The following is a 12053-nucleotide window of genomic DNA, read 5'->3' as shown; positions in this document are numbered from 1 at the left end:
TGTAGCGTGATTCAGGCCCGGACTGGTAATCGGGCGCACCGGGCGAAACCCCGGTGGGCCGCGGCCCAAGTGGGCCGCCCGGACTGCCCAATAATGCCAAGTTTTGACTGTCAAGTGGCCCGCGTTCGTGGCTGTATTTTTAGTGGCTTTTCCGTGGTGGGACTGGGGCTGGAGGCAACACAAGTTCTAACAATTCAATTCTTTGGTTTTGCTAAAATAATACCAAAAATAAAGGAAAAAATTAAAAACAAATCGAAAAATAAAGTTTATACTTTCGTTACGCTTGTTGCATACCCAGCGACCCACCGCTTTGACCGTTCGCGGCCCGCTCCTCATTAAATTCAATTTATCACATTTCTGTTGAGGAATGAGTTAACGGGAAAACCAATGTCATCAAAGCCATCATTTTTCCGTCTTTCCATACTGGAAAAGAAATTAAACTGAGAGCTTGATCAGACACTGGGAATCGGCGGCCCCCACTTCAAGAGTGTAAAATTCACTTTGCGTGTTTGAAACTAGCGGAAACTGTTCAATGCATTATTTGGACTGCATTTTTATTAAATTTTGATGAGAATAGGCCAACAAACGGCCAAATTAAGTATCTGAAGCTTCTTTTTGCATTTTCGAATTTTTAACCGGCGGCTGGCGTGCCTGGTGGGCTAAATCCAACGCGGCTGGCCGAGATTTTGGTAGTCTGGCTGATGTGAGTGCTCTAGCATACATTTCTATTTTTAATTCGAATTCGAATATTTAAACAATATTCAAGAAAAAAATGTATGTCTTACTGATTCGTTCAAAAGGTAAAAGAGGTTAGATTAATCTGACAAAAAATTGTTGAAAAATATTTATTGCTCTGAATAACCTCTAACAAGAGTGAATTTTGAGCAACACACCTAGATTTTAGCAACGCAACCTCACTCAAATATCAGATTTTTCCAAATTAAGGCCAGAATAGGTCGATTATTGATGTATTTAACGTCACTTTATTCATTTCATCTATACACTACGCACTAAAATACGTTTAATCTGTATAATAAAAAAATCGGTTGAAATAAAAGGCAACTTTCTCGGTGAATAGTGAATAGCTGTTTAATTTTCCGAATTTCTACAGAAATATCCTGCTCAACTAATTTTGGCGACTAGTTTGTAGCCCTAATTCATGAGCTTCCTGTCACGTCCTGATCAGGACAATATTTCTGCAGAAATACGGAAAAATGAATAGCTCGCTATCCTCCGAAGAAGCTGCCTTTAATTGACCAGTTGTCTAAATCCTCAGTTTTCGAAGCCGCCAACAGATGGCGGCACCGTATACTTTCGTAATTAATTTAATTTTTAGGCATTTCCGCTGCGATTTCAGACTAAATCCTGGCATTGTGCATTCTTCACTTAATATGCTTTCTTTTAACGTGCTGAAAACAAAAATCGGTTTAGCCTTAGCAATTCGTCGGAGAAACGTGAAAAACTTTTTGTTTTAATTATAAAATATTTTCCAACGGTTCTACGGTGAATGGCTCAACTGATTTTGGTTTTCAGCAAGTCAAAAGAAAGCATATTAAGTGAGGAATGCATAGTGGCAGGATTGAGTCTGAAATCACAGCGAAAATGCTTTAAAATTAAATTTTTAACTAAAGTATACGGTGGCGCCATCTGTTGGTGGCTTCAAACACTTAGATTTTATGCAACTAGTGAATTTGAAAAAATATAAAAATTCGGGGGGGGGGTAGTGGGTCGCGGTGGTTTGGTGGGCCGCGAAAATGAACAGTCCCCGGTAGAAAATCTGGCGCCAGTCCGGGCCTGGCGTGATTGCATACCATTTCCGGCAAAAGTCCGAAGCACATTTTTTTGTAGAATTTCGATTTGATCAAGCATGGCAGAATTGCCCATATTTTGTCAGTGTCCTTTTTTGTACAAAAGCAGCGGCTCCCAGCTAAATGGATCTTATTTGTCCGTTGAGAAATTTTGTCAAGCATCTCCATCCGGACTGGTGCTGAAAATAAATTTGTCGTTATATATTCCATCATTGTGATACAGTTTTACATTATTATTATTATATTAAATTTTGAGCATCCGTTACTATCTGTTAAGCCGCACATTCGTTATATGGAAAATTATGAGCTCATCGAATTCCAAAAAAGCGCTTAGCGGATAAAATATGGGGTCGTAGAGGAATATTGGCCCAAAATGTTAATCAGACCGTTTCATAGGGGAAAAAATTAAAAAATGGCGGAAAGTGTAAGTTTCCTTTAATGCAGACCTTGATTTTCATGGTCTGGTGAAGAAAAAACCGTCCGCCGGCCAACGAGGACCCGGCCAGGCCCCAAAAAATGAAATTTTGAAATGTCACAAACCGCGTTTTTCGACCTAGCTCGGCTGCTATGGGTCAAACGGGAAAAAAGGAAGCGGCTTACTCTAGGGGCCAATGCGGGGACTCGTTTGGGCCCCGGGGATAACTTTTGAACGCGTAAGAGAAGAGATGGGCTCGGCGCCCGTTCCAAAAATGTCCACTCCACACGCACCGTGTTAATAAAATAATAACGAACGATATTTCATTACTAAAATGATTGCACAACCATTGCGCCAGTAATTTGTGTTTTTTTTTCAAGCAAACGTGCTCTAGCGCGGCTAAATTTATTTGTAGAAAAACACGCCTCAAAATTATTAGTAGACGTGGTTTTGAAGTTTTAACTAGATAGGAATAAAAGAACGGAACTGCATTGCAAGTTTTTAAAATGATTCTTACCATTTTTGCCGCTTGTGCAGCGGCAGAGAGAGCAGAAAGACGCGTCGCGAGCGAGCGAGGGTTGATTCTCGACTGCGAGCGTCTCCTTTCAGCCTCTTTTCCGTGCACACATGGCATTTATGTTACCTGCAAGGCGGCGGCCTCGAACGATTGTGAAATCTTCCCTGCTGCTCCTTGACACAATGCGCAAAGCCTTTCCGCATGCAGCAGCGCGGAATAAAAGGCGACCCCAAACATAGTGGCAGCAGGCAAGGGAGAGATCTTTTGTGCCGAGGGTGCAGCGTTGTTTACTCGTGAGACAACAATATTTTTATTGCCTGCGCCACAAAGCTCGGCGAAATTTCCGCCCTCTGCGTCTCTGGCTGCTTGCAACGAGCCGTTTATGACGCACCTGCGTGCGGTCGCTTTTGAGAAAGAAACGGGCGACCTTTCAAGTAAACGTCAAACCCTCACACAGAATAAAAGACAACGAGCCTCTCTCGCCTCGGTCGTGTGATAATTTAGCTCATTGTCACGCTTTCTTCAATTTTCTGCTTTGCGCGGCGTACGGCGAATATAGCAATAAATTGTTTCCGTGAATTTGCGAACTGATAAGAATATTAATTAATTTAATCTGTCTGTAAAAAAAGAAAAACTCCTCTTCTGAAACGTGTATTTAGGAATAATTAGAAAAATGCAATTTTTTATTCAAAATAATTTAATTGCGGTTCAGCCGAGCAAACGCACCAGAAAATTTAAACTTTTAAAAGATTTTGCGAATAGGAGAGCATGCTTTGTACCTTTTGCTGCCATTCTTGAAATTTCCTCCTTCGAAATTCTGCTTCCGCGACGCTCCTCCTCTCGGCTGAAGCGCCAAACAAAAATTCACGTTGGCGTTGAAAGGAGAAAAATAAGAAGACAAAGAAAGAGCTGGACCGCAGTCGCTGCGAGATCGCGGCGCGTGCGACAGCAGGTAAGAAAAATTATTCGCTCTAACAGCGGGGTGCAGCCGTTCAAATCTCCAGTTTCATAATAAGCGAAAAATGGCGTTCAAACATTACTTTTAATTAAAAGCGGTCGATTTATGCAGGGCGAGTATTGGAAATTATTGATTTTGATTGTTGGACGCAATAATAAACAGTTGATCGATGCAAAATTTGCAAAATTCAAGTTTTCTCCAAAATTTCTCGTGGTTGAGCACATTTTTTGGCGTATTTCGATTTCAACAGCGTTTGAAACCTTTTCATGAAATTCAATGTTGAGAAATAAAATTAGATTTCAAAGGTTTCGCAGTTTCAAACCTGTTTTTCCAGGAGAATTTCAAATCGGGGACGTCGGAGATTTCAACGATGGATTTTCCTGTTCTTCTACTTTTCCTCCTCGCAATAAAAATCGCCAGCGGCAAAGCTCCGTGTGAGTGCTTTACCTTTATTTGTCCACGTTTTGTTAAACCAATTCTTTTCTTAAGTTTTTGACGAGGGAGAAAACCTGAGCGTGGCGAACTGCGGCATTTGGCACCGACACGAAAACCGGAGCGCGTGGCTCGCGTATGTGCGACACGAGCACGAGCACTGCTACGGAATCGTCGTTTCGCAAACCACCATCCTCACGCACAAACCAGGTGACATTCCGATTCTAAATAATATTTATTTTAATTCGCAATCGCAGTCGAATGCCGAATTAAATCGAGTGACGTGCAAAAAGTGCTGGTCTTTGTCGGCAAGTGCGCCAGCGAGATGATGTTCGACAAGAAAGAGTGCCTCGGAAAAAACGTCAAAGTACGCCGAGAATACATTTTATTTTAAATCCGAAATAGGAATGAATTTCTCGTAGGTAAAGGAGGTGATTTCGTTGAGCCAAAACGAGAGAGCGGGCGAAGACGGAATTTTGGTGCGTCTGTACAAAACGGAGCAAATGCCGAGTGGCGCAATTCCAATTTGTCTGTTCAACCGCGAAAGGACAATCGACTCGGACTATTTTACTCTGCAGCAGGCAAGTCTCAGGTTTCACGCATTTAAAAAATTACTGATTATTTTTACAGAATCCGGGTGCAAACTGGTGGCATTCGTTGCTTCCGCGTAAGTTGACAACCTTTTTATCAATTTAAAACAATTTTTTTCCTTTAATTCCAGAAACTCTGGCTCCTCGAGAGACGTGTTTAAAAAATCAAAGCAGAGAAGACGCAAAAGAACTCGCCAACTGGAATGTTCTGCCTAAAAATGTAATCTGCGTGCAAGATTCGGTTTCTGCTGGAGGTACCAATTTAAAATCGAGGCGATAAAATTAATTAAAAAAATTTCAGCCCACACAGGACGCTACTTGGTCAATTTTCACAACGGAAGATACTTCTTGCGGGGACTGAGGCTGAACAAAAACCATTTAGACATCTTTTTGGACATTTTGCAGTACATCCGGTCGATCGCGGCGAACACGAATGACATTTCGGTCTTTCCCTCCACGCCGCCAGACATAACTGCGATGAAAAGTAAGATTTTTTATATCAATTTCGTACTTTTTAAATTAGAAGCTTGGCAAACAGGATTCAGCAACGCAGACAACCTCAGCTTTGCCGATTGTGGCACGAAGAAATCGGGCAGCAGGCAGAAACGGGATGATCGGGTGGTCCAGTTCGTCTACTCAGGGTTCCAAGCGCGCGAAGACGCTCATCCGTGGCACGCGCTTGTCCGAAACAATGCTCTCGGATTGCTCTGTGGAGGAACTCTCATTTCCAAACAGACAGTTCTGACAGGTCGGTCAATTTTCCTTCCCGAAGAAATCGTATTTAATTGAAACCGACTAAAAATGTTAATGTTTTAGCGGCTCACTGCATTTTCAAGAATAACCCGAGAGACTACGAGGTGACGATCGGAAAGTACGACACTTATTCAAGCAGTGACGCGAAAATCCAGACTCTAAAAGTAATTTAATAATTCGGAAAATGATTATTTCACTTTATGACGCAATTCCAGCCGAGCAGACTGGTCACGCACCCCAACTACGTGGGCGGGCAGTTCCATTTCGACGTCGGTCTCATCATTTTCGAGACGGGATTTCAAATCACGGAGCACGTGCGTCCCATTTGCCTGTGGAACGAGGGATCCGACCTGGAGCGCGTCGCTAATAAATCGGCAGTGGTCAGTTGGACGGCTTTAAGACGAGTCAGGCACGAATTAATTAATTGCTGTGTCCGCGCAGTTGGTCGGCTTCGGGCTTGCCGAGAACTTTTCGGTGCCGACGACGCTGCAGGAGGCACAACTGGCCATTCGCTCCAACAGAGAGTGCTACCTGAGCGACAGACCCTTTTTCGGGAAGCAACTCAAGCCAGGAGACAACTTCTGCGCCGGACACACCAAAGGCGCGAGCGCCTGCGTCGGAGACAGCGGGGGCAGCCTGTCCATTGGCGGGAAAAACGGCCGCTGGTTCGTCAGGGGCGTGGTCAGCGCGGGAAAGGCGAAAGTGATCATTCGCGGAGGAAAGAAGGAAACCGTTTGCAACCCTGACGGATTTTCCTTGTTCACCGACGTTGCGTTTTATCTCGACTGGATTGTCGAAAACTCTCCCGACATCTTCTTTCAATAATTTCGAAAATAAATAATATTTGCATGCATTAATTATTTTAAAAATACACAATTTTTTTCTCGTGATGACAGCAAAATAAACAATTATTTTTAATAAACACGCATTTTTTTCATCTCGAAGGGACCCAGCAGAGAATATACTCTGTCGCAGCAATAAAATCGAGACGCCCGACGCAAGCGAGCGAGAATGAATGTTAGTTCTCCGAGGTCGTGTGTGTAATTTTCACTGTCGAGGCCGCAGCTCTCTGTTATTAGCAAACTCGCGGCGCGAGCACAATTCTTTCTTTCTTTTTTTCCATTGGGAGCAAAGACCTTTACGGCTTCGCCAAACTTAATAAATAGCGAAATTTAACTTAAACCTCTTTTAATTAAGTTTAAAATACACGCATTTTTTGTTTCCGTGTTCAGCAAAAAAAAAATCATCCCGGCGACGCACGTTAAACGAGGAAAAGAGAAGTTAAAAGAAACTGGCTCCTACTAGATTTTATTTTTCATCCTCTCTGCATGCAGCACGAGTAAATAAAGTCGCGGATGAGATAACCGGTCCGCGGTAATTCCCCGCGCCACACAAAAAAAGGCACAAAAGGCGCTGTCGAGGTCGTCGGCTCATCTCACGTCTCTCGCTCGTCGCGGAATTTCTATCTGCCGCGCGCGGCACACGAAATAAAAATCTTTCCTCTTCTCTAAAAAATACTTTATTATTTTTAAAATGTGAATTATTATTTTATCCAAGCGCCAAACAAACGAATGCGTCTAGCCAAATCTTGTTTTTATTTAATTATTTATCTCTCAAAAATCATCGCCTGGATAAACGATGACAGTTTTTACAAAAGAAGGTTCCTGCTGCTTCAAAGAAGTCTCGCAGAGGTGACCTTTGAAGTTTTCGGCGCAGTCGCAGCGAAAGTGACCCTCCTGCTCGCTCAGACTGACACAAACGCCGTCGTTTTTGCACAAGCGGCACGCCTCCAGGTCTTCAAGTAAAACAAATAAATCTCTAAATTATGCAAATTTAATTGAAAAAAATTCACCTGCGTCCGTGTTGGAAAGAGACTCGTCGGTGCCGTGTTCGACCTTGAACATTTTGTACTTAAGCTGCCTCGCGGATATTATGGTCATCATCCACAGGTTGTTCAGCTCGTCGAAGGCAAACAGGAAGGGCCAGTGGTCGATCACGTTGACATCCTTCAAATTTAATTATAAATTAATTTCGGACAAATTCCGAAGCCAGGACTTACCGTGTAAAAATTCTCTTCGGCCAAGGAGGAATTGGTGTTCCAGGTGGCTATGGACTTCTTCATCACCAGGTCGAAATACAACTTTCCGTTTCTGTCCACGGCCATCCTCCTGGACGGCGCCGTCTTGTTTCCGACGAACGTGACACTCGGATAGCGCGCCCCCGTCCTGAGATCCTTCAGAGGCACCGAACGCACCTCGTTGGACACCGTGCCCCCGACGTAAAGGTTGAGAGGCGAGATGGCCAGGGCGTCCATATCCTTGAACTGGTTTTGCACGCGCCACGACTTCCGCAGGTTGAAGCTGAAGACGACGAGGCGAGCGGCGCTTCCAGGCGAGTCCGCGATGTACGCGAGGGTGTCGCCCTGAGCCTCGTCCAGCACAATCTCGGTCAGCCACCTGGGGCCGCGCCGCCGAACGACGTGCTCAGGGAACTCGTGCACCCGCTCCAGTCTGTCGTCGTCGCCCAGGTTGAAAATCCACAGCTTCGGCCGGCACTTTTCGTCCTGCCCGTTGTCCACGGCCCACAGGCGGCCCAGAGAGTCCACTGCCAGGCCCTTGATGTCTTGCAGAACGCTACAGTACCCTTTTTTCTGCAAAAATGGCGGGAAAAGGTTTCTCCTTGGATATCTAATTTTTCCGGGTTGTGAACTGATAAAAGTTGTGGAGGGGGCTGTCTTGCATGTAATTGTGCAATAAATTTTAATAAATAAATCATCCCTTACCTGCATTAGCCAGGACGGATACGGGGTGAGTTTCGGAGACACGGAGAGTGCGTTGGTCATCGGCAGGGACGCGAGGGTCACGGGAACGCCCTCGTATCGAGAGAAGCTGAGGAAAATCCTGTTGCCGTGCGCTGCGAGGTAGAAGGGTGGCAATTTGCCAGGGTAGTAGCTCCCGTCCCTGACGGCGTCTGCTCTGCTCTTCTCGGAAGGCCAATCGAAGTCCATTTTGTCCCACTCGAAGACGGTGTTCATACTGCCGGGCCTGAGGGCCATCTGCTGCTCTGAAAGCAGGACTGGAGTGTCTTGCAACACTTCGCAGTGCTGCCCGAACGTGTTTTCCGCGCAGTCGCACAAGTAGTTTCCCTCCTGCTCGCTCAGACTGACGCAAACGCCGCCGTTCTTGCACACTCCGCTGTTTTCTTTGCAGAAATCCAGCTCTGGAAGGACTGCTGTCGCTGTAAAATATATATTTAAAAGTGCCCTGAGGAAGAAAATTGATTATTTACTTGTTAAATTCGGTTTAGTTGCTAGTGAAGTCTTGATCAGCTTGTAGAATTTCTGACCGGCAATTTCGTTTACCACCATCAGCCAGAAGTTCCTGGAGGCGTCCAGTGCGAAGGAAAACATTCTCCCCACGGCTCGTAGAGTTTTCCCCTTCAAGGTTAATGAATTTAACTCGATTTTGTTATTTACAATTATTAAAAGTACATACCTCGTCGTGAAAGGTCTCTTCCCTGAAGACGTCCCTCGAATCAAACTGGTGGATGAAGCTTTTTTCGTAGAAAGCAGAGTACAGGACGCCGTCGCTGTCCGAGATCATACTGTAAACACTCCTCGCAGTCCAGTCGCCAATTTGGTTCAAGTCCACGCTGGTTTTTCCATTCCGGAGGTCATCGGCGGAGATGGAAAATAATCTTGTGCCCCTGAACTCGTTCGAGTACAAGAGTCTGGATTTTGACGAAAGGGCGATCGATTGGAGGCCCACTCTTCCGGTTTCCACGCTCCACGACTCGAATCTGTTGAGACTGAACACGACGAGCTGTTCGGAACGTCCGTCCGCGATGTACGCCAGGATGTCGTCATCCCACTCGTCCAACACCATGTCATTCATGGTCTTCCAATGGTCCGTGCTGAGGACAACTTGATTAGTTCCTTAATATGCGATTTATTCCGAGGACCGAACCTAGTATCGAACATGCCGTCTGGAAACTGGTGGACAAACTCAACGGATTCGTTATCCACGTGGAAAATCCACAGTTTAGGTGGACACGAACCTTTGTCACCGTCGTCCAGAGCCCACAGTCGGCCCTTCGTGTCCACTTGCAAGGTTTTTGGCTGCCGAATCCCACTGCAGATGTCATTTGCCGACGCCTTCAAATGTATATAATTAAATTGAATAAAAAATAAGTGAACTATTTTGGCACGGCGGAGGACCACGGATGGTCTGATTGGCTGGCGGTTTTATCCGTTACTGTTCACCAATCAAATAGTCCACGGTCCTCCGCAAAGCGGAAATAGAGCGCTTTTCAGCAGCGCATAAATCGGAGACTTAAATAATGGGCGCGGCACCATTTTAATATTTAATTTTAAACTAAAAGTGTTTACATTTAGTTGAGATGTAACTTACATTAACTTGCCAGGACGGAAAAAGATTCAAATTTGGAGATTTTGACGCCGTGTGGGTCGGCAGCCACACGAGGGTAGACGGAAAGCCGTTCTGTCTGCGAAGGCTGAAGAAAAGTTTGTCGCCGGACGCCGCCATGTATCGAGGTTGGATTTGTTCCTGCTTGAAACTCTGATTGACAGCCTGTTGCCTGCTCTCCTGCGAGGGCCACGCAAAGTCCAATTTGTGCCACTCGTAGACGGGGCTGAAGTCGACACCGGAGGCGAACCTCGCGCCAAGCAGCCAAATCAATAAAACTCGAAGAGCCATGCTTGCAGAATAAGTGCCCACGACTCCTCCTGCCAGACGACTGACTGAGAGGCCGCTTTTTAATTTTTATTTTTGCCTCTCGACTGGGCGCGAAAGGAGAGGTGGGGAATGAGCAGTGCTTTTTGGGCTGTGTCGTCCGGTTCTATATGCAACCTGCGCAGCTTGCACGTTGGGCAGGTTGCAGGTAAACAATAAGGTCCAGGGTTTGGGCGGAGCAAGACATTGTAGCTCTCTCTGCAACTTCTACCTATCTATTGGAGTTTGCATCAGTGATCGAACCTCAAGTTGACGCTTTTGATAGAAATTTCCCACGCTGAATGACCAGTTTTATATATTAAACCAAAAATTTAATTTTTTTTAAATATGGACATTTCCTTTGTTTGTGTTTCTGCTTGGTTCAAGTAAAAAATATACTTCTTAGTTTAAACATATTTATTTATAACAGTTTAAGATCTCTGCGAGATTCGTGTCAGCAAGTATGGCTTCTTTCAAGCCATCGCCTTTTGGCGAAAAGTAGGTTCTGCACCAAATTGGGTTCATTGTAATCACGAGGAAATCGAGGCAACAGGCGTCATACTCGAAAGTGAGCTTCATTTTTCTCAAATCTGCAAGTGCAGCGGAAGCGTTCTTCAAAACTGACGCAGTTTCTTTGAAATCAACTCCAGATGTGGTGTTGCCCATATGCCAGTGAAGCGACTGCAAACAACCAAGGATCTTCTTTTCGGTTATCAAATTTTTGATATTGTGCAATTCTTCCAGATCGCATGCCTCTCCTTGCAGTTCCAACTTTCGCAAATTCGGAGATGAAGACAAAACGGCACTAAAGCTTCCATCCGTCCACCTGTTAAGTTTAAATTAAATATTAGAAATTAAAAAAATGCATTTTAAACTCACAGATTTAATCCTTCCGTAAATAATTCTTCTAGATGGCGGAAGTTTGCTTGTTGGGAGGTTTTTGCAGCAACCTGAACTGACGTCACAGCGAGAACTCTCAGCCTTGGGCAGAGTTGAGAAATGCGGTTCAGTTCGACGCTTTGGAGACCATTCCCTATCAAGGTCAACCAGCGGAGGTTTGATCCACATTGAAGCAAAACGTCATCAACTCGTGCAGCATTTTTCATTATTTCGAGGGTCAGACCCTCGAGGGCCGTCGGACGCTTCAGAATCTCCTTCAATTCTTCCCACTTTGTCTCATCACAGGAAAACTGAAATTAATATAAGATTAATTAACTAATTCTACAAAGGGAAAAATGATATAATACCTCCAAGTATTTGATGCTTGATAAATTGGTTGGGTCTATCAATTTCCGATCTTCAAAATTGAGATGTTTCAGCTCTCTTGGAATATTTTCGTCCTCAAGGAAATCCTCAAGCTTGAAACTGTTTCTCTGGTCGTTTTGGATGATGTCCAGTTGGGGCAGCTCCTTCCAAATCTGCCACTTTTTGTCGCTCGACACATGTTCAATATGGAGCAATCTGAGATGCCCGAATGATCCTCTGATTTCCTCCTCAGTCGTGCAGGTGTCCAACAAAGGGATTTCAGGCGCGCTGAGAACCCGCAAATTGGGAAGTTCGCTGCACAATTGCGGCAAAATCGCGTTCTTGGATAAACTTCCGATGACCTCCAAGATCCTAAGATTTTTCAGTGACCCTAGATAATCCAAGCATTCCTTTCTGATTTCATTGTCGGCGAAACATCTGCTCAAGTCCAATGAGCGCATTTGCATGTGCCGCACGTTTGGGGCAGATATTGAGATCATCTTCAAAATCTATAGAAAAATTATGTTTTTTATATTTTAAATAATAAATTTATCTTATATTTTACCTCGATGAAGTCGTTCACGGAATTTGGATCATTATTTGGT

General features: G+C 44.6%; 2 protein-coding genes across 3 annotated transcripts; one reads left to right on the top strand and one right to left on the bottom strand.

Annotated features, from left to right (window-relative positions):
* Positions 1-3655: 3655 nt before the first annotated feature.
* Positions 3656-6395, top strand: LOC135937168 (CLIP domain-containing serine protease HP8-like). Of its 2 annotated transcripts, XM_065480257.1 has the most exons (12): positions 3656-3692; positions 4033-4132; positions 4188-4340; positions 4388-4497; positions 4553-4711; positions 4761-4797; positions 4852-4974; positions 5022-5204; positions 5259-5468; positions 5537-5637; positions 5689-5853; positions 5915-6395. In XM_065480257.1, the coding sequence occupies exons 2-12, from the start codon at positions 4069-4071 to the stop codon at positions 6296-6298; spliced, it is 1689 nt and encodes a 562-aa protein (XP_065336329.1). In that variant the 5' UTR covers positions 3656-3692; positions 4033-4068; the 3' UTR covers positions 6299-6395. The 2 variants fall into 2 exon arrangements, with proteins under 2 accessions (XP_065336329.1, XP_065336331.1); XM_065480259.1 differs by lacking the exon at positions 3656-3692 and having other exon boundaries at positions 4034-4130.
* Positions 6396-7049: 654 nt separating this feature from the next.
* Positions 7050-10211, bottom strand: LOC135936925 (uncharacterized). The gene is made up of 8 exons (XM_065479934.1): positions 9883-10211; positions 9439-9626; positions 8968-9385; positions 8762-8909; positions 8256-8710; positions 7533-8123; positions 7326-7479; positions 7050-7268 (listed from the first exon to the last, which is right to left on the bottom strand). The coding sequence occupies exons 1-8, from the start codon at positions 10186-10188 to the stop codon at positions 7087-7089; spliced, it is 2442 nt and encodes an 813-aa protein (XP_065336006.1). The 5' UTR covers positions 10189-10211; the 3' UTR covers positions 7050-7086.
* Positions 10212-12053: the final 1842 nt, after the last annotated feature.

The sequence above is a fragment of the Cloeon dipterum genome, chromosome 2, assembly GCF_949628265.1.
Source record: "Cloeon dipterum chromosome 2, ieCloDipt1.1, whole genome shotgun sequence".
Lineage (NCBI taxonomy): Eukaryota > Metazoa > Arthropoda > Insecta > Ephemeroptera > Baetidae > Cloeon > Cloeon dipterum.
The sequence above is the reverse complement of the archived record's forward strand: the minus strand, read 5'-3'. Positions and strand labels throughout refer to the sequence as shown.